The 22,791-nt window shown below is 42.8% G+C and overlaps 1 protein-coding gene and 1 non-coding gene across 2 annotated transcripts in view; both read right to left on the reverse strand.

Annotated features, from left to right (window-relative positions):
• Nucleotides 1–19,836, reverse strand: part of ANKRD13C (ankyrin repeat domain 13C) — a 53,098-nt gene extending 33,262 nt beyond the window's left edge. The window contains 4 exon segments of the mRNA XM_032778451.2: nt 2,714–2,755; nt 19,443–19,583; nt 19,586–19,744; nt 19,747–19,836. Coding sequence (XP_032634342.1) covers nt 2,714–2,755; nt 19,443–19,583; nt 19,586–19,744; nt 19,747–19,795 — 391 coding nt within the window. The 5' untranslated portion in view covers nt 19,796–19,836.
• On the reverse strand, nt 4,654–4,771 carry LOC116823703 (U5 spliceosomal RNA). The gene has a single exon (XR_004373480.1). It is a non-coding gene; the product is annotated as a U5 spliceosomal RNA (small nuclear RNA).
• Nucleotides 19,837–22,791: the final 2,955 nt, after the last annotated feature.

A 22,791-nucleotide genomic window follows, 5' to 3' on the forward strand; every position in this document is an offset into this window, starting at 1 on the left:
AGAAGATGGTGAGAGTGGAAGCCATAATGGTACAGATCACTCCTTTCAATTCAACCTCTTTTCCCCTTCCTTCCCTCCCCAAGTAGGAGTGATAGGTGGAACAACCCATCCCTCATTTTGTTCACAAATCAGGCCTAGTTTCCAGTGCACCAGTTTCACAAAAATAGTGTCACCCCTGATGAGCAGAAATTGTCAAGACTATAGCTTTCTCTCCCCACAAAACCTATAATGGGACATTGGTTAATAAACAACTGTGCAATCTACTGAATTACCCAGACCACTTTCTCTAAAACCCTGAGGTTCTTCTTGGACATTCCCCTTCAAGTACTGACCAGGCTCAATTCTGCTTAGCTACTGAGATTTGAAAATCGCATCTCATGATTGAGAGCATATCCAATTTAATTTAAAACCAAAACAGCTAGTTTCTTCAAACAGATGTTGTTCAGACATGATTTTACATTTACTCAGGATGCAGAGACTGTACACAAATAGAAAGATTAATTGCATTGTGCCTCTAATGTTTATTGATCTAAAAGCCAGATTCCCAATAGGCATACTATCATGTTCTTGATGGTTATACTTCTAAAGACATCTGTCACTTCTGGATGATAAAGAGATTTCTCTGAGTTCGCTTAGCTGATGAGTTGCACACATCCTCTTGCCTCAAAAGCAGTTTTAGGAGATAAGAATCAAATGTACCCACCTCTTACATATAAGAGTTTAACTAGTACACCAGCAGAAGCATGCCAAATTAACTATGATAAATGTTTCAATGGGAAAATTCCAGGGGGTCTCAGTGACAGCACAATGCTAAAGTCATCTGAATCATATTCTTGGTCTTATGTTCCAAAAGGGAGCATCCTGGAAAGGAATTCTTTCCAGTTCTACTACAATGCCCGTACCGTCCAAAATAAAAGGGAAGCAAAAATGCTCTTAAAATGGGTTTGGTTCCACTACGGTTGGAACTATGATAGCCATCATGCAATATATACTTTAAAATGGACAAAGGCTAAATGTGTTACATTTGCAATGTCTCATTATTAACAACAGACACTTTGGAGTCATTTACAGGCACTGTATGTATTGAGAATAGCTACGAGACATTTAGCACATATATAAAAATGAAATTGAGAAACTATAATTTTGCCCTTAGTTTTCAGAAGTTGAAAAAAATATTTTTAAAAGCATTCACACTTCAATAGCATGGGTCACACAGTTCATATAGCCTCCTCCTTCTACTTTCTACCCTTAATTTTGCTTTCATCAATTTACTGAGACCTAAATTTCTGAGGCTTCTCTCCATTAGCATTCCATGAGCTTAAATTATTAAGTACCACAATTACGATGTGCTATACAAACACCAACCAAAGAAGAGTAAAGTTATGCAGTCACCTGGTATATGAGATCCTGGAAATCATGATCTAATGGACAGAGCACAAGGCTACAAGCAATGCATTCTTGAGTTTAATTCATGCTATGATTTGCTATGTGGCCTTGGGCAAGTCACAATCTTTAAAACAGTGACAGTACCTACCTACCTACACAAGGGTCTTGTGAAGATGAGTCAAAATTCATGGAGTATTGATTATTAATAATGCAACCCAGCTTTACTTAATATAGCTGAAATCTGGAAATAGCAGATACTATTTGTACCAATAAGATTTCTATATGAAGCTTAACTGAAAAGTGTTCAGCTACCAAAAAAACATCTTATTAAAAGACATAACTAGATCGGACTCTAAAAATTGATTTAATTCTAAAATTGCCAAACTGCATCGATATTTACTCAAATAATGGTAGAGGACATAACTACCTAGAAACAAGCAGAGTGAACACCCATTTATCCCACTGAGATTATCTTAATATACAGTGTATGCTATTTATTGGAAAACACTGATAAAAAGCTTCCCTTAGAAATCTGGAGCTACCTGTCACAGACTAACATCTTGTTGTTAGTATCAACACTTGGTACACATGTATAATGGGATTTTAAAGCAACAACAACTAAAAGGTTAATTTCACCCAACCCACCTGAAAATGATCAAAAGCATTAATCTCAGCTGGTCATTGATTTTGTTTCCCTAGTATTGTTTTGGTTTTTTAAATGAGAGTTATCCCTCTTTCCTGCTTTCTGGTATACAAGCAGCCAGCATGGAAAAACACTCTAGCTTCTGTTGCTTAGCCAACTCACATGAAGCAGGCCCTCCTCTTCTTGGTCCCATGGAGGGGTTTAGCTATGCGAGAAGAAATGGTAGCACCTTTTCCCACATGCCAGGAGGACTACTTCCTGTCTTCATACAGAATGGAGATGGAAAAGCACCTCTGGTCATGCCTCTTTTCTCTCACCTTTCTAACTCTATGACCCTCCAGATCTCACTGTTTCCTGATAGCTCTGTAAGAAAAGGAAAGCCTTCTCCACCTATTCTCTTATTAGACTCTCAGAGGAGTGTCCAGTGAATGCCCACCTATTATAGCTCATTTTCCTGTCTCCAAAGACCTCCAACTTGCTCCCATTCATCTCTCAGCTCCCTCCTGCCACCTTGATTTTGACATCTTTACCCCCATTCTCATGTATCCTCGTTTCCTGAAAGCCTCCGCACTTGTAACTGAATACATTCAATTAAAGTCTTTTTTTTAAGTCTTCAACTTTTCTCTTCCCTAAAGTCTTGAGAGAAATATGAGAACATATGATACTTAAAGTAATTTGACCAACCTTTATGTCCCAACATCACAGCAAGATGTAACGGAGTGTTTCCTGCAGTGGAAAAAAAAAGCAGATAATTAGATTCATGGTGGGAGAATCCATGAGACTTTCTTCAGGAGTTGGCTCGTGTCTCAAGAAAGGCTCATATGTAACTCAATTTAACAATGTGAGAATGTAACCTATCAATGATACCATAAATATATAAAAGTTACAAAGTTATTCTTTTTTAATGAATGATTCCTTTCAAACAAAAACTGTAACGTGTTAATATACATTGATATTAAAGTGTTTCAAGAAGAGAGTTTTCTGTGTCATTTACATCTTGAAATTTGCTTCTAACAATTCAAACCAAAAAAAAAAAAAAAAAGAGTCTGATTCTATTTTTAGGAAAGTAAGAACTATAGCCCAAACTACCTTATGTGTTGAAAAGTCTCAAATTTTATCAAGAATAGCAGATCTAGGACAACAACTACACATAAGAAAGTTATTCTGATAAAATTTTAAAGAGCATGTGTGATGATGGCAAACAAGGTGCCAGCTCATGCCAAAGCCCCTAGGCCTCCATGAACACTGACAAATGCATAGCTGGAAACCAGTCTGATTCATCTGTGTGTTAGTACTGTTAAAACAGATGTTAATTTTATAAGAATGTGTTTAGCCTTTATGAAATGCTTGTAGGAGGCTACATGTATAAATTCGGTACCCCATGTTATAAGGTTACATTAAATGTTTGCATTGTAATCCTCTGTAATCGTGTCAGTCATCTAACAGGAAAGAAGCATTAATTAATATAGGAATGCTGGCTCCATACAAAAGGGGTTAGGTCCTGCCCAGGAAGAAGGCCCACTGACACCAAATGAAATACTGTGAAACATTAAAGAACAAAGACTTTGTTAATTGCTCCCCCACATACTGATGAAGAGGAGACTGCAGGTGGACTAGTCCCATCAACTTGAACTCTGGGTGAAGGGAATACAAATCCCTGACAAGAAGGAATTGTATCTCTATAGTGCTTGAACTCTGAAGGAAGAAGATTTCTAAGCACAAGCCAGGGATCCCCAGCTGGATTCGCCCTAAAGGACGTATAGGGCTTGCATATTACAGCAACTTCTATTACCCTTTTGGAAATGAAGACTAACTCATTTGTGTGTATTTTTTTACTGGTTTAGCCTTGTAAATAAACTAACTAAAGAGTCATTAACTAAGGAAAAAAACTTATTATAGGATTGGCTATAAGAGTGGCCTTTTGTATAGAATCTAAGATACAACTGACCTGGGGTAAGTGACAGTAAGTAACCTGATTATTATTGTGATTTTTGCGAAAAGGGACAGGAAAGCCTGGATGGCAAAATAGAGCAGAGTACCCAAAAGAACTATCTGTGACTCCATGTTAAGGCTGTTATAGAGCTTGAAGAGTTCACACTTGACTGGTGAAATCCAAGTATAGAACTCAGACAGTTTGGGGTTTGTGCACTCCTTCAGTCTGTCCTGAGATTGGTACTTACACTTGTGAGCAACTTTAGAGAGTCTGACAGTATGTTTTATTAATTTTTTTCCCCAGACATTCAACAATACTAAACCAGTTTTACTAGTATGGAATTAGATAGTTAGTGGAACGTAATACTCCACCCTTCAATATAAAGACAGTGCGACTGGTTAGAGCAGAGGTCCCCAAACTGTGGGGCACTCCCCCCGAGGGGGCACAGAGGAAGGTTGAGGAGACTGTGGCTGGGACCTGAACCAGCCCAATGGGGTGGCAGGGAGGGAACACCACCCAGATCCACTCCTAGTCTGCGCACGGGGCCCCAGCTGCCTTCACCCCTTTATTTCTGTTCCCGTCCCCCCACCCTGAGCTTTGGCGGGGAGGAGGGGGATGGGAGGCACGAGGTAAAAAGTTTGGGGACCACTGTGTTAGAACAACTTCATGATTATTTTCAAATGATATATGTTAATCCTCCTTTTAAAATGTAACAAAAAAGTCTCAGTGGTCAAACAAACATAAATGTTCCTCTCCACGGAAATCTTTAGTAAAAGGCAAAGATTTATACAAACTGAAAGGCCATCAACAACACTTGATAAGTATTCAATCTGCATAACTTCCTACTTTGGGATGAAGGAAGGGGAGGGAAGGGGAGACAGTATTGTTAAAGGCAGTCAGTCAATCTTTCAGGTTACTTAAAAGGCTTAAAATAGACTCATCACTAGATACTTTAGGGGAAAGTGTAAGATTAAACTGCTACTAAACAACTGGAATAGTAACAACATCTCCAAAGAAAAGGTGGATAGAGAACTGTAATTAGATCTCTGGACAGTTCCAACAACAAAATAAACACAATTATAATTTTACATCCCTAGTTCTAAATTTACACTTTGACAGGGATTTCTTACCTAAGTATTGAAAAATACAAGGGTGAGGAATATGATGCATCTGGAGTGCCTCTAAATATATACAAATGTATACACCATACATTATATATACAAAATTTCAACTACTGTGTTAACAGAGTGTAGTTTATAAGTGCAGGAATTGGAAATGTTTACTTTCTAGGAATGATCTTTATAACCCGTTGTGACACTCTATCCCCCAGGGGAATGCCCTGTAAACCCCATATTCATCATTTATATATACTTGTGATACTGCACATAAAGCATTCCCTGTAAGGTATCATGGGAAAACTCACGATCTACTGAAACCCACTGTTCCATTTAAATATGTACATCATTAATGCATATGAAGTTATGAGATTGTATTGTATGGTTCTCAGTAATATCTGTGGTTGGTTTCGGAAATGCCCAGATACTAGCTCCCCAAAGACAATAACCAGGGGGATAACCAACACCAGGATGGGTGTTGAACCATCAGCAGCCATTATCCATCAAGGCAGCTACAATGCAATGACTCACTTGTGCAAGGCCACTCCAGGGGAATTGCTCAACCTTGTCTGGTGGTGACTCAGCAATGGCCGCCAGACATGCCTGGATTTGTGTTCCCCAAGCACATGAACTAAGGGTATAAAACAGAACACAGTGGTCTCGTGCTTGGCCTTTTTTCCTCCCCTCACCTATGCTGCAAGCAACAAAGACTCTCAGAAGACTGAAGACTCCAACAGAGGAGACTGGCCCAGGTTTCAAGGATGAAACCTGTGTACTATGAACTACAATATACAGTTAGAACTGTTTAATCTAGATGTTGCCCAGTCTAATAGGGTTGAGAGTTTAGACTACGTGCTTATATTTTATTTTGTAACCACTTAAAAACTATCTTTTGTAATCAATACATTTGTTTTACTGTTTATCTTTAACAGTGAGTTTGCCTAAAGTGCTTGGTAAATCTGCTCAGGTTTTCGAAGGCTGGTGTATATCCACTTTCCATTGATGAAGTGGTGAACCAATTAATAAACTTGCAATGCTCAAGAAAGGGTCTCGAGCAGTGCAAGACAGTATATTCCTAGGGTACAAGGTTGGGAAGATTTGGCTAGTGCCTTTCTCTGAGATTCATTAGTGGCTCTGGGAGCATTCATGCAATGTAGCTGGGTGTGGGGCTCCACATGCGGTTGTACTGAATGGTAACAGCACCTGGAGGGGTTTGCCGCTTGTCCCTAGCAAAGCATTGAGAAAGACAGCCCAGGCTGGAGAGTTAAGGGGGCACAGCAGTCCCAGGCTGCACCCCAGGGATCTCGTCACACCCTAACCTCCAATACTCCATCCTCCTAGCTCTATTATAGCTAATTAGGATTGTAGTGTCTTCTGGGTAGGTGTCATCCCACCTTTTCTTTTTGGCCTGTCGAGCATCATCCTCACCTATGAAGCTGTACAAGTAATACACTAAATAAGACTGTGCTGATCTAACAGGCTCCTGGAATCTCAAATATAGTAACTCCTCACTTGAAGTCATCCCGGTTAATGTTGTTTCATTGATGATCAATTAGAGAACATGCTAGTTGCGCAATGCTCCCTTATAATGTTGCTTGGCAGCCGCCTGCTTTGACCACTGCTTGTAGAAAGAGCAGACCTTTAGAGCTAGCTGAAGGAGGCTTGGAACCAGGGAGGACCGGCAGCCCCCGCATCAGCTCTCAACTCCCCTAAGTTCCCTGTGTGGCAGCCACCCAGCAGGCTACCAATCGCCAGCAGTTCAGCAGTCCCTCCACCCCCACTGCTATGTGCTGCTCCTGCCCTCTGCCTTGGAGCTGCTCCCGGAAGCCTCCTGCTTGCTGTTCAGGGGCAGTGGGGGAGGGAGGGCTAATGTCAGGGTGTCCCCCTCCCCCCTGCTCAGCCCCATCTCCATAGAGTGGGGAGGGAACACAACAGGGCTGAGAACGGAGGGAGCACGCTGGCATCAGCTACTGTTCTCAACTTGCGGATCTACTTAAAAAGACAACCTACCTCGAGTGGGATCAGCATACTTAAAGGGGCAACATGCATCTCTCTCTCTCTCTCTCACACACACACACACACACACACACACAGTGTGTCTCTGTCTGCCATGCTGTCTCTCCTCCCTCCATTTGTGCTGCCTTGCAGAGTGTGAGGCTACATTAACAACAACGTGTTAACCCTTGAGGGCTCAGCTGGCTAGTTCATCATTAAGCAGTAAGGCATTCCCTGGGAAATATCCCACCCTCTTTCACCTTCTGACTTCACCACCTCAACCAAGCTTCACAATCATCATTGCTGTGCACAGTATTAAACTGTTTGTTTAAAACTTATACACCTCTACCTCGATATAACACTGTTCTCTGGAACCAAAAAAATCTTACTGAGTTATAAGTGAAACCACATATCAAACTTGCTTTGATCCACAGGAGTGCGCAGTCCCGCGCCCCAGAGCACTGCTTTACCGCTTTATATCCAAATTTATCTTATATTGGGTCGCGTTATATTGAGGTAGAGGTGTACTCTGTGTGTGTGTGCACGCATATATATGTCTTTTGTCCAGTGAAAAATATTTCTCTGGAACTTAACTCCCCCTATTTATATTAATTATGAGGAAATTGGATTCGCTTAACATCGTTTCACTTAAAGTCGTATTTTTTAGGAACATAACTACAATGTTAAGCGAGGAGTTACTGTAGCTGAATGGAATCTATAAAACCACCAGCTTCTGCTCTGATGATTACACAAGTGCCAGCAAAATGCCTATTACAAAAGGGACACCACGGTAGTTCAGGCCTCAAGTGTCACTTTTTTTCATTGAAATTTAATGTCCTACAACAGTGTTTGCTATCCAAATACTGCAACTCTGTTAGTGCATAAGAACTAGAGAGACCAATACTTCCCTATTTTTCTTATTGCTACACACATCCACTGGAATTATACTGCCTGCTCCAAGCTGAATGAAATTAGTAGTAAAATGTCATAAATAAGACTCTTTCAGGCAAAAAATTTCAAATCTGAATGAATAAGACTATGCTTCTAAATAAGTCCACACTTGAAAAATCAGGTCAAATTTATTTAGGAGTTTACTTTTAGATATACATTTTTTAGAAATCTTGGCCAAAGGTTTTACTTTTAACACAAACATATTTGTAATACAGTTTTAATCCTGACAGGTTCTCTTTTATTATTAGTTGGAACAACAATAGTGTATAAGACAGACAATGCAGCTATGAAGTTCTTTGAGAATAACCATACTGACTCAGCAGAGAGCTTCCATTACTATTTGTAAGTCACATGGTCGATGGGAGTGCTGCCAGCACAAACCCCAGGTCTCACTCCACAAGCTGGCCTCTCAATATGCTGATATGGCAGCTGAGGCTCTCTGTTCATACGGGTGCCTTCAACTGAGGCTCCTGGAGGGGGATGGTGGGTAGGGGTCATGGGCCAGAGGAGTAAGGTTGATGGGGGGGAAGGGGAGGGGAGGGGAAAAGGAGGGTTTGGGCTAAGGGGGAGGGAAGGAGAGGGGAACTGACCCTCTTTTCTGCCTCGTAGAGGTGATGCCATTTGGACCAGGTTTGCCACCCCATTCTCCTCCCATGATGAGTCAGGATTTGGGGAATGGCAGGGAAGGACCAGGAGGAGGCAAGTCAAACATCAATAAGTAGCATTGTGACATTGCCAGGGCCAGCTACAGGCACCAGCAAAGCAAGCAGGTGTTTGGGCAGCCAACGGAAAGGGGCGGCAAGTACGGCTTTTCAGCAGTGAGTCCCTCTCAGAGGGAAGGACCTGCGGTCGAAGAACGAAGTGGCGGTGGTGGAGCTGCCGCCGATCACATTTTTTGCCCCCCTTCCTGCTGTATGGGGCGGCAAAAACGCTGGAGCCAGCCTTGGACCTTGCACACAAGGTTGCAGCACTGCTCAGGTTTTGCACCCTAGATAGTTGATGCTCTCCTGGACGGTCATGGCAATCAGACATGCAGGGCTTCTGGGAGGTGTCCAGTTTCTCAGGTCCCTTAACAAAGGTTAAGGAGCCCCCCAATTTCCGTAGCGTACAGTGTTCCAAAATTCTTCAATCCAGCCTTGGGGGACAGCATAAGCAAAATTCCTTAATTCATTTGAAGTTCTGGTGTTTAGCATGAAATTGAGTCTAATTGGATCAATGTCCAACAGGAACTTCTCACCCTCTTATAAAAAATGAAATACAAATAATCAATGTAGCTATGCTAATGCAACATCAACTTTGCACACAAAAAAGCAAGAAATGCCCAGTTACCAACAGAAATACCAATTCACCCATACTGCAGACATGCAGCATTTTCCATTCCTCCTTTTTTGTCTACATGAGTGTGACACTCTCTAGGAGCACCCAGGATTGTCAGGCACCTTGCTATCACCTATCCTTAGCGTGAAAAAAAGCATCAACTCTCTGACTCGATGGGCCACAGGCAACACAAGCACAGTCACTTCTTAGCCTTTCACAGGTTCCGCTTTCCCTCCACAATGGTTAGCAACAGGCTTACTCCAACGATCAAGTCCTCCAAGCACCTCCCAGGAGTGTCCAGTTCCTGGTCCACCGAACAATCACAGAATTCACAGATTCACTGCTCCCAAAGGAACAGTATCCCCAGTTTACCAGTTACTCCTCAGATTACAGCTCCACTTAACACAGCACAATAGGTATGTTTATAGTGGAAACAAGCAAAAGTTTACTTAAATAAAGACCCTTTCCTTAAAGTAAACAGCAAGTATAAATATTGGAAACAAATGGTTACATATAAAATAAAAACACATTGCATTCTAGAACCTAGGTTGAACTAGTCAATGTCATGTCTTATAGAGCAAAAGCTCACCTAAAATCCTTCCAGCATGTTACAGGCAGGCTTGGCTAGGATCTCCTGTTCATGAGAAAAGCAACACTGTCATCTTGCCTTCTCAGTGGAAAAGATCCAGGGAGTACCTCTGCACCCCACACATACGCCAACAATCCATTGCCTTTACTCATAAACAAGATAGCATCCCGTTGTTTTATTTCCTCCTGTAAACTTCCTCTCAATTAGCATTTTGAATCTGAATGCAAATACACAATATCCACATAGGGAGGTAAGCGTCTATTGGCTCCTTCCAGGTAGGCGGTAGTCTTATGCATGTCACCGTCTGTTTACCTGCCTCAACTCACAGGTTTAGAGAACATAATTTCCCGTACAGATACACAATTTTTAAATATTATCTATACATACATTTTGAAAATATTATGACAACCAGCAGGCTACTGGCTCACAGTAGAAACTTCACGACACCCTTCAGTGAATTATTATGCATATTCCTGATCTAGTAGGATCCCTGTAAAACACTATGCATCCCGGCCCCTCTGCCAAATGGCATCAGGAGGCCCCTGGATCACAACATGTAGCATATTTTGTAACTCTGTCATGAAGTATGTACCATGAATTATACAGAACACTTTTCTTCTAGGTTAATGTATTGGAACCTTACCTTTTGAATTCCTTGACTGATTTTATTTGTGCAACCTAATGTTGCTATATTTTTCCATTTAACTGCATATATTTAACTATTCTATTGATTTTTAGCAAAAATGTTCATTGAAACTAAAAAACTAACAAACGCTAAACTTGCATTTCTTGTAACTATGTGCAAGTCTGGACGCACTTCTTACTGTTTTCTGCAGTGCTGCTTTAAAGTAACAACTTAGAAGTGCTACCACCATACGCAAGGAAGTGATATTTCTTTGTATACTTTTGTGAGAAATAACCCCAAAAATTCATAGGTTCTCTCTAGGCACTAAGTCAATAGCTTCATACCTACGGCTTTAAAGCAGACATCATAAAATCTCTGGCCCACACAGGTGAACAGTCACTAACAGAGAGGTCATAAATGCAACTTCATGAATCAGTCAAAAAGATGTGCTGTGAAAACCATTCTCCTCTCTAGGTCACTAACAGCATCTCAGACTGGTATGTCCTAGTTCCTTACGCAAATTCAACTCACAACAGCCAAGCTAACATTCACTTATTATAAGAATATTTTAGCACCAAACTATGCTCTCTGCAGAATGCAGGAAATGGCCACTTAATTATGTGACCTCATACAATGAAGTAGTCATTCTACAATAGAAGAAGTTTAACATCACAATCCCACACAAGTAATCTAAAAAATGTGAGTCGGGAGTAAGCAGGGATTTTAAAGTCCACTCACCTATGCACCTGTGGTGAGTAGGAATCTTTTCCGTACAAATGCCATCAGCTGTTGTAGAATCTAAACTTTTCATTTACAATATTAAGCCTTATGATCCCAAAAATTTTCAAATGTCAACCAAAGCATATACTCACTCACAGAAAATTGACTTCCCAGTCTGCACACAGGCAGAGTTCCAGTACCTGGGATAGGTCACAGCACTTTGCCAAACCTTAACAAAATGAAAACTAACCAGAGCCTTACTACTTTTCATAAGTGCTATTCAGAACTCTGACCAGTTTCATTCCTCCGGTGACTGGGAAAGCTCTCAGCAACAGATGCAGTCACTGGAGATAGTCAGCAGGAAAAGAGACTTAAAAAATAAATTAAAAGATCATGCTCTTATTTATTTGAATTGTACTAGTGCCAAGGAGCCTCAGTCAGAGACGAGGATTGTGCTAGGCACTGTACAAGAACATAACAAGTGGGGTCCCTGCCCCAAAGCTCTTGCTGACCAACTATAAGACAATACAACAGGTTGATATGACAGATGAGGGACGACAAGGAAAAAATGAGATATAAACATTATGTTAGCCAAGAAGCTAGAGGAGAGGTAAAGTAACAGATTCTTAACTGTCATTACAAAAGTCAGGAGCTTCTAGTGTGAGGAAAATCTGGGGTAAGAAAAGAGAAAGTTCTCCTTTTTCCCCAGCAGCCAATTTATCAGACAGAGGCTGAAGCTCCTTAAGCAAAATCCAGGAACAGTACTCTCACTGGAATCCCAGTACCCTCACCTTTGACTGCAATTTGTTCCAAAAAATATCTTGGCTTCTCACCTGGGCACTGTCTCTGAACAATAAGGCCACCATTCTTTCATTTTGATCCTTAGCCTTCTGTCTGTTAGATGCCTGGCCTATGTTTCTGTGAGTAGGGGAGCATGGAGGGAGAGAAACACTGATGGGATAAGTTAGAAAAAGTCTGGTAGACGGAGAGAGTCATGAAGGAGATAAGTAAGGGGCAAATGAGGAAACAGTACAAAGCACAACATAGGAAGACACAGAAAGTAATGAAGAAACATTATGGTCTTTTATGAGAAGAGTGAAAGCAAATGGAAAGGTAGTATAAAAGCAAGAAATGCAAGTTATATAGATACCTTACAATGTAATTTTTTTTTAAAACGTCGAACATTAGATGAAGTGCACAAACAGGACATTACTTTACTACTATAAATTGAAAAGGGGTTCCTTGAAGATGAGATAGGAGCTTGCTGGCATAGGAATCTTCCACACTGAACAAACAGTTGAGAATCTGTTTTTAAAAAGCCATAATATTAACACCTTATCATTCAAAAGTACGCTGATATATGGCTAAATTTTGAGTGCCTTAACTCACCCTCCCATCTTTTATTTTTTTTTAAATCAAGCCCATTAGGTTAGATTGCTAGTTTCCTAAACTTATTTAAGAATGTGAACATACTGCTTAAAAGTGTGAGGAATATTTACTTGAAAAATGCTTTAGTTTGGAATTAAGCCTTCATAATACTATATTACGCACACAGCACTAGTAAATGAACAAAATCAGACAAAAGTATTTTTTTTTTTTAATGTTACAAATACTGGAGCATCTTCTACTTAATTATCACAGGAGAAGATACTCTAAAATGGGCCTGTGGTGATGAATTGGTTTGAAGAGGGCACAAGGGAAGACGCAGTGACAGTGGAGTACAGTAGTATTTCAAGAATGTGATATCAAGACATGGCTGGCCCTGGGCCAGATTATACCAGTAGGGGCACTGAGGTTGAGACAGCTTGAAAAAAGATAGCAAGAATATTTTATAAGGACTTTTGTATCTACAGCCCATAGAAGAACTAAAGAAAGTAAAGGTCAAGATGGAAATTGCAACCAGTCACAATACACACTTACAACGTTTTAATGGAAGGGTGTCTAACAAATATTCTTTCACTCCTAAAAAAGAATAACTATTTCAGTACGAGCTACGAGTGACTAGTTTGTAACAGATAATCACTGAAAACCAACCAGGCACAACTTTTTGTAGAGCACCTCCACTAGCCAGTTCATTAGCCTAATCTAAGAAACCTACAGGGCCTGACTTTGGTTTGTTGAGATGGAATTTAATTCCATCGGGGGCAAATTTAAGTCTCGAGCTGATAAAATGCCAAAACTGTTTTACAGCACGCAAAATTCTCTTAGGAGTCTCCTAGTACCAGTAAATTGCACAACGTCTCGGCCTTATAATTTAATTAGTATCCATGGAATTTGGATTAAAAACAAAAATCACAACAGAATTCCAGATAAATGGAAGCAGGCAATCCTAACATACAATAGTCTTGAAATCTTATTGAACTCCATATGAAATGTGCCAGTCACCTTAGGCTTATTAATTATGGCACTGAAAATAAGGCTTCTCAAGAGAATTATCAAGTATCAGTGTGTACTATGTCTAGGGAAGCTTTAATATAGGTTTTTTAAAAATAGGGTTAGGATTGCTACAATCTAATTACAACTAAATTTAATTACAACTACAGTTGATAACTAAAAGTCTAAAATTTTACCTGCTTTTAGAAATTCTAATGCAAAATTAGTAGCAATCGGAAACCAACTGTAAGAGCCCTGTAGTAAGATTAACTTTTCTTACTCAGCCAGAAAGAACATATACTATGTACACTGTAAATTATGACAAAACTTTAATCAGCTTTTTGATACTTTACTGTAAGGAATTTTGATTTAATACTATTAGAGGACTAACATATGCATCACTATTGTAAAATCTATATTGTAAGAGAATCCATTTTACAACAGAATCCATTCTATAATAGAAACATCAAGCAAGTCACTTACAGCCTTTTACAGTAACTTCCTATTTCGTAAAACCTTGCTTTTTACAGTGATTGAGACTAAATACACAAAAGGGACAAAGACTAAGCCGACTATTACTGGAGTAATATAAAAAGAGGAAATGAATGTAGTACAGGGTTGGGCAAACTTTTTGGGCCGAGGGCCACATCTGGGTGGGGAAATTGTATGCAGGGCAGGGGGCTGGGGTTCAGGAGGGGTTGCAGTGTGAAGGGAGAGGCTCAGGGCAAGGGATTGGGGCAGAAGAGGGGTGTGGGATGTATGAGGGGGCTTAGGGAAGGGTTGAAGTGCAGGAGGGGTGCAGACTGCAAGGGGGGCTCAGGGCAGGGGGTTAGGGTGCAGGAGAGATGTGAGGTGCACGCAGGGGGCTTAGGACAGGGATTTGGGCTCCGACCCAGCACCACTTACATAAACCACCTCCGCAGTGGTAGCGTTGTGCATTGGGGCCAAGGTAAGCTCCCTGCATGCCTGCCCCGTCCCCACCCCCACCCGCCGTTCCAGGAAGCACTGTGGCCCCTGGGGGGAGGAGGGCACAGAGGGCTCCGCATGCACCGCCCTTGCTGCGCCTTCAGGTACCTTCCCCAAGGTTCCCACTGACCACGGTTCCCCATTCCCAGCCAACAGGAGCTACGGGGGGCAGTGCCTGGAGGCAAGACGAACGCACACAGAGCCCTCTACTCTCTCACCTGGGGACTGCAAGGACATTGCGCCAGCTGCTTCTGAGAGCAGTGCGCGGTCCACAGTGCCATGGGGGCAATCCCCCAGGCCGGATCCAGCCTGTGGGCCATAGTTTGCCCACCCTTGATGTAGTGTATATATATAAGGAATGAGGAGCCTCATGCAACATCCTGGGACTTGATGCCATTTAGAAGAGGTAGGAGGTATGTTTGGAAGAGAATGAAATACCAAACATGTGACAAAGTATTGTTGTAACTGTACTGAAATCAGGATATTAGAGAGACAAGGTGGGTGAGCTTTTGCGTTTATAGAGCTCCTCTTCAGGCTCAGTTACTTATGGAAAATACAGATTATCGATCATCAGGTTCATTCTCATTCCACGCTTTATTTTTCCAGCCACCACCTTAGTGTGTCCTAAAAATTGTCATGTATATCATGCATCTAATGTCATAAGTTCTAATTAACATTGCCAGCTTTGGAGAATAAACTACTGGATCATTTATAGTTTCGCAACCATTTAGGGTCTGACATCCATAAACTTTTAATATAAATTAATTTGTACTAACAGCTACTTAAATGATTCTGTAAACTTCAAGTAGCTGTTGTGTGTATAAGAGTTTGGAAAGACAAAAATCAAATTAGTTTGCAATCTGTCATCATAAAACAACAGATGACAGACCAAATTAAGAGACTGAAGTTCACTAAATATTGGTTCTTTGCACATGTAGGATCAGACTTTCATTGGGGGCTCATCCAAGCTAGCACTAGTGCACATGCATGTTTTAACACGTTTTAGGTTCCAGGGTTTGCATGCACAAAACATTTTTATAAGCTGATATGCAAAATCCAGCACCTGTACAAGTAGAGAGTCAAAGGCTCTAGCAGCAAGTGTTTGTACACTTTTGATTCACTATTATGAAGATGCTGGAGTCTAAAAACCAAATTAATGGTTTTCATGGAGCTGTTCAGCACAAAAATCCATCTTTTCCCTTAACATGATGCCACAATGCATATAAAAACAGCCATAAAGCAAGTGTGGACAACAAGTGAACCTCTTTTGGAATAGTAAAACCTGTCTTACACAATCGTCCAAGGAACCAGAAAGAAAGTTACCTAGAGTCTGTAAGGCTGAATATAGTGGTATCTTAAAACATGTATATGTAGAGTCACCCTTCCTGTAGTTATCTGCAGATCTTGGAAGTGCAGGCAGATCCCTTCTCCTTCTCTCCTACCCCTCCAGTTTTAGACTCTATTTGTTTAATAGAAACCCTTCAGGTTTAAGATAATACTGATATTTAAAGGAGCTTGTTCAGGCTTTGAACATTCAAACCTTATGAATTAGGGAAGGAGGCAAGTCTTCACCTTTGCCATTGCTATTATACAGCTAAAAACCATATTCTATTAGGCTACATCAGTAGAGAAGTAGCATACTTGTTTCATTATGATAGCTGTATCATAGCAAAGGAAAGATTCTGTTATTTAAAAACAAAATTTAAAATTTGCAAAGCGTACACCACAAGTTACAGGCCCTACACTTGCATTAAAAGAGAAATCCTCATACTGTATTTTCCCCCACATATCCTCTTTTTTCCTGCCCATAACTTTAAAGAATATTTTTTAAGGACTGTTGTATGCAAGAGATTACGTTACGATCACTCATCCAGAGTGTCCTTCAGCTGGGGAAAAACTCTGCCCAAATCCTTTTACTCAAGTCTTAGAGCATGTGTGGAAGTGATTTTTCAATCACTTATGACTATTTTAAAGTTTTTCCCCAGTCCAAACTGACCTACGCCCAGAGGCGAATTTGCACAAACATAGAACATCAGTAAGTTTTGAGCATGTGCAAAGATGTTACATATTGGAAGCTTTTTCAGCCTTACACTACAATGCAGCTTGCTAAACTGCACTTACATCAATAGTTTCAGGATGAAAGGCTTCACCGTCTTCTGTTGTGGGGCAGAGGGAGAGAGAGGGAGAGAATGAATCCTACTTTTGCAAAGAGATACACTCACTTACGATGATTTTTCTATCGCTAACTGCCAGGTCCCACACAAGACTACCACAAATAGAGATAGTAGAAGAATAGTGTCAGGGAATCCACTTGGATTATAAGTAAGAAAAAATCTGCCCCCAAAGGATCTATCCTGCCAAACTGGAATAGGAAATCTTGAAAGGAATTCACTATAAATGGGGTAGGCAAGATGATGAGGGCCTCACCACAGGGAAAGGGAGAGTGGCCCAGTAAGAAGAACTGGTAGTGATTATTCTTCTACTCAATTTCATGGCTTCTGGACAATCCAGTGGTTTTGGGTGAGAAAAAGGCCTCCTAGGAAAGCAATATCCCCAGGGTTCTCCTCCAAATTCTGGACTGTCCCAATCCCACTGATCCTTAAAGTGGCCAAGTGATAGCTGTACTCCCATGTTCCCTTCTTTTACAGGATTATAATAAATTTGGTGCAAAGTATGCCTTGTGAGGTATCATTTGAAAACTCATAACCTGCTGATCATTATTGTCCAGGTAAAGTGTGCGTGGCAACATTGCATGTAAAGTTACAGGATTCATCTGTATGCTATTACTCGACATGTTCCAAGTCTGGTGGGGGCAGCCACAAACCAGTTCCTCAGAGACAAAAGGCTATCCAATTCCTCAGGCAGCAAAACCAAATGGACCACCACCTAGTTAAGTGGCCATTCTTCGGCAGGAAAGAGGATGTAGGTGAAAATCTACATCGTGACAAAGGAACAGCTGGGGTTTCCCATCCACATAGGCTGTCTGTCTCCTGAACCACAGCAGGAGATGATTCTCAAAGAAGAGAAAGAGCTAGAGAGAGGACATGCCCCAAATTATTCCTCCTCTCTCTCTACCCACGGCATCCACAATACCTGAAGAACAAAGGAAACAGCTTTGGACTTGGGGAGGGATCCTGACTGAAAGATTCAGCCAGTATGAATGCTAAAACATGGTGAGAGAGACCTTTGTTCTGAATTCACTCTATCTTCTTAAGTTTGGCATTAGTTGAGATCTACTTTTATCTTCTTTTAACTAATTCTGACTGTTATGCTTCATTACTTATAATCCCTTAAAATCTATCTTTCTCTAGTTAATTAACTTGTTTTATTGTTTTATCTAGAGAAGTGTGTTTGGGAAGCTCAATTTGGGATAACAGGATTTGTGCATATCATTTTCTATTAATAAAATTGTGGACTTTATATGAGCTTATGAAAGCAGCAGAGTGTCCTGTGGCACCTTATAGACTAAGCATGAGCTTTCGTGGGTGAATACCCACTTCATCGGATGTAATGTGAAATTCCTATAAGGTGCCACAGGACTCTTTGCTGCTTTTACAGATCCAGACTAACACGGCTTCCCCTCTGATATATGAGTTTATATTATCCAGAACAGTGCTGGGCAGTATAGGGGGTACATTTCTGGGGGAAAGTCTGGGGCTGGAAATTTGCTGGTGATGCTCTGCAGTGTGATTCAAGGGTTACTGGCTGTAGCAGTCATGCAGTATAAGAGGGAGGCTGTGGCTTTGTCAACACGGGAAACTGAACAACAAAGACTTGTATTGTTCAGGGGTGTGAAATAAAAATAGCCCCCCCAAAAACGACAAAAGTTTTGCTGATGAAAAGCTATGAACAGTAGTGTGAACAATGGTGTGTCAGCAGGAGAGCACTCCCGCTAACAAAAGTACTGTCATTTGTTGGGGGTGGACGTGTTTTGTCGGCAGGAGGGTTCTCCTGCCGACAAATAGTGACTACGCTGCATGTCTTTTAGCAGCACAGCTATAGTGACACAGCCATGTCGCTAAAAAGTGCGCAGTGTAGACAAAGCCTTAGTGTGACCAGACCAGGAGTGGTAGCTCTTACAGCAAAGCAATGTAAAAGGCACCCCAAGTTAGAGAACTGAGAAGGGACAGCTGTTTATCAGTCCAGATTGTACCCCATGTAATATCACAGGGTGTCTGAATAAAGAATCTCCCTCCTAGAGTATATGGGGGGGCAGGGAATTAAACTCTCTGTCATCTTTCTGACTGATCCTGCAGTTCCACATATGGAAAGGTTTTTCCAAAAGGACGGAGAATGGAAGCCAAGATAATGTATCGCATAAGTAAATGGGAAGGAATTGGGGAGCCTCTCTACAAGCAGAGTAGAGTAGAAATATCTCCCCACTAATCCATCTCCACTGTGTCCCAGGTGTGAACCACCATTTGGGGGTGTATCAAATAAGAAGAACCCACTTCGACTGCTTTTCTGAGGTGCAATGTCAAGAAACGGGAGATGTGGGTGTCCTCCTAGCCAAGTGTCCTGGGTCTGGATGAGGGGGTTCCTGAAAGTAACTTGGGAAGGTACCTATGACACACTGCTCATGGTCATCTTTCGGGGAGATGCCCTAGCTGTAGATGACAGAGGAATGGGTGCGTGGGTTAGGGCGGGTGCACCCACTGGAATATGGGAGAATTTTGTCCTTCTGGCAGCTCGAAGGCGGAGCAGAGGGACGGCGGTGGGCGCTCTCTGAACGGGATGGGACAGGTCTCTCCCCCATGGGAGCGGGGGTGAGGAGGGTCTCTCCGAGGCTGTGGCTGCTGTCCGCAGGCGCGGGTCGGGGCAACACTCACCGTGACTGTCCTTCTGGCCGATGCCCTGCGTGCGGATCAGTGCCGAGAGCCGCCTCACGTCCCCCTTAAAGACACACTCGTGCACCGGGAAGTGCCCCGGGCACTTGTCGGCCTCCGCGGCGGGGCTGACTCCCCCCGGGCGGCGGGCCACCGGGGCCCCTTCAGCTGCAGCCGGTGGTGGTGGTTGCTGAAGTGCGATGGCCCCCGGCGCGGCCGCCTTGCCGCTGCCCCCACGGCCCCCGTGAAGACGCCTCCAGGCGCGGGCGCCGCCTCCTCCTCGCCAGGCTCCAGCAGGTCCCCTCCTCTGCTGGCTGTTGGTCCCTGCGCAGCGAGCGCAGCTTCTCTCCGGTCATCGCCAGCGGCGCCCCAGGGACGGGGGGGCCGCCGGGGGGACTCGCCGCAGTCCGGGGGGAGCCGGAGCCGCGCGGGGGACGAGGCACTCAGAACCGGGCGGAGTCCCGTCCCGTCAGCATACGGAAACACCGGACCCAGCACGCTCAGGGGAGCCGACAACCTGCCTCCCTCGGCCGTTCCCTCAGCGGCGGCCGCCGCATCTTGTCCAGCGATCTCGCGAGAGACGCGGAGGAGGAGCAGGAGCGCGCGGCCACATCGCGAGAGCACACGGGCCGGCTGGGCGCGGAGAAGTCGGTGTAGAGTTGGGAGGGGCGGTGATCGGCGCCGCGCGGGGAGGGGAGTGGGCGGGCGTTGGCGCGTACGAGGGCTGCGGACTGTGTGCTGGGCGGTGCGCGCCCCCTTCCAGCGGAGACAGGCTGCGGCCGTCGTCAGGGCTACGCTCGTTAGAGCTCAGCTGAGCGCATTGCCCGTGGGGCGTTGTTACAGCTCCAGCTTGTCCCGGCTTCAAGGCCCCACGGGCAGCCCTGCGCGTGGGAGTCGCTGCGGGCTCAGACACACGAGGCAGCTCCACGCGGCAACCGGCTCCTTAGATAAAGCAGCTGATGCTCTTAGTCCAGGTGTTCCCAGTTCAGTCCGTGCTGTAGTAACCAGGCTGCTAACGGGTCACACTTACACTACACACTTGGCCTGGTAACCTACATTGGCTACATTAGGAGTTTAACACACTTCTTAATAGGGCTTATCTAACGTGTTAACTATACCTTCCCTTCCTGTAAGCATGACCTGTCCGGAGAGAAATAGAAGTGTAGGACTGGAAGGACCTCATTAGGTCGTCCAGTCCAGTCCCCTGCACTCAAGGCATGGTCTACTTATACATAGTCCCTCCTGACACGTGTTTGTCTAACCTGTTCGAAAGCTCAAGTTTTGGCTCCCCATTTTCTTGCTACATTTGCAGAACATAGTTCTCCACATTCCCCCCAGCACAGAGAGAGGGGCACAGTGTGTTCCACTTCCTGCTTCAGCAACCACACCATCAGTTTGGGGGGTGATTGAGAGAACCATCAAACCTGTCATGTGGATAAGTAAGGACACAGCATTGTTTTCAGTTCACGGTAGAATTTGCTGTGCCAGAAGCTACCGGCAGCCTTTTTCACTCATTTGTAGAGACGCAGCATCAGTCAGTAAACAGAGCATGTCTGTAAGAGCCAGGAATTCCCATATGACATGAATGGTGACCAAGTCCCTCAGTTCCTCCATCTATACAATTAAGATAATATACATTACTGCCTTTGATATTCTGAGGTTCACTTATTCAACACTTTAGGAGAGAGAGATTTACATAAGCCAAATATTGTTTCATGGTACAGGTGTAACTGAACTGTACAACAGTAAAGTTACACTAATCAATTAAAGTTAACTTGTAAGCAAAATAGCATTGTGACCCCTTTGGGACTGTCACCTGACGTGTTGGAATTACCTCAGCCCGTTTTCCCTGCCAGCCTGGGACTCCAGAACCCTCTCTTGTTGAGCCAGACACGCTAGCCTGCTGCAATACAGACCCAGGTCTGGTCAATGCCCCCAGAGCTGCAGATCAGGTCACCTGTTTCCAACACCCAGTTCCCCATGGGATCCAAACCCCAAATAAATCCATTTTATTCTGTATAAAGCTTATACAGGGTAAACTCATAAATTGTCTACCCTCTAGAGCACTGATGGAGAGAGATGCACAGCTGTTTTCTCCCACAAGTATTAATCACTTACTCTGGGTATACTAATAAAAGTGATTTTATTAAGTATAAAAAGTAGGATTTAAGTGGTTTCAAGTAATAACAGAGAGAACAAAGTTAGTTACTAAGTAAAATAAAGCAAAAACATACAAGTCTAAACCTAACACATTAAGTAACTTATTACAGATAATAGCTCACCCTCAGAGATGTTCCAATAGGCTTCTTTCACAGACTAGATTCCTTCCTAGTCTGGGCCCAATCCTTTCCCCGATAGAATCCTTGTTAGTTTCAGCAGACATCTTAGGTGGAAACTAGGGGTTTTCTCATGACTGGCAGCCCCCTTTGTCCGGTTCCACCCCCTTTTATAGTTTGGCACAAGGCGAGAATCTTTTGTCCCTCTGGGTCCCTACACCTCCTTCTAAATGGAAAAGCACCAGGTTTAAGATGGATTCCAGTATCAGGTGACATGTTCGCTTGTCCTGTGAGACCCCAGCCTCCATTTTTCCAGGGCTGGCCCGCACATGTCCAGGAAGGTTTGCAAGTAAACAGAGCCATTTACAGGTCATTGATTCTGAAGCAACCTTAATGGCTTTCCCTAACTCCAGACATAGAAATAATACATGCAAACACACTGAGTTCATAAGCTTTGTAATGATACCTTACAAGACACTTTTTGCATGAAGCATATTCCAGATACATCATATTCACACTCATAAGCATATTTCCATAAAACATTAGGGAGTGCAACATCACAAGCAGCTGTGTAATTAATGCAATCCCACAATGTCTTTTTTAGTCAGCAACTTTTCTGCAGTAATCTCACTTTAAAGCAAGTCTTGCTTATCCCTCATTGTGATAATCAGGATGGCCCATTTCCAACAGTTGACAAGAAGGTGTGAGTAATAGTAGGGGAAAAAATTAGTACAGGGAAACAGTTTTTACTTTGTATAATGACCCATCCACTCCCAGTCTTTATTCAAGATTAATTTAATGGTGTCTAGTTTGCAAATTAATGCCAATTCTGCAGTTTCTCATTGGAGTCTGTTTTTGAAGTTTTTTTGTTGGAGTATTTGAGATCTGTAATTGAGTGACCAGGGAGGTTGAAGTGTTCTCTATCTGGTTTTTGAATGTAATAATTCTTGATGTCTGACTTGTGTCCATTTATTCTTTTGTGTTGTTAACTGTTGGAAATGGGCCACCCTGATAATCACTACACAAGTTTTTTTCTCCTGCTGAGAATAGCTCACCTAATAGCCCACCTTAATTAC

The sequence above is a fragment of the Chelonoidis abingdonii genome, chromosome 7, assembly GCF_003597395.2.
Source record: "Chelonoidis abingdonii isolate Lonesome George chromosome 7, CheloAbing_2.0, whole genome shotgun sequence".
Taxonomy (NCBI): domain Eukaryota; kingdom Metazoa; phylum Chordata; order Testudines; family Testudinidae; genus Chelonoidis; species Chelonoidis abingdonii.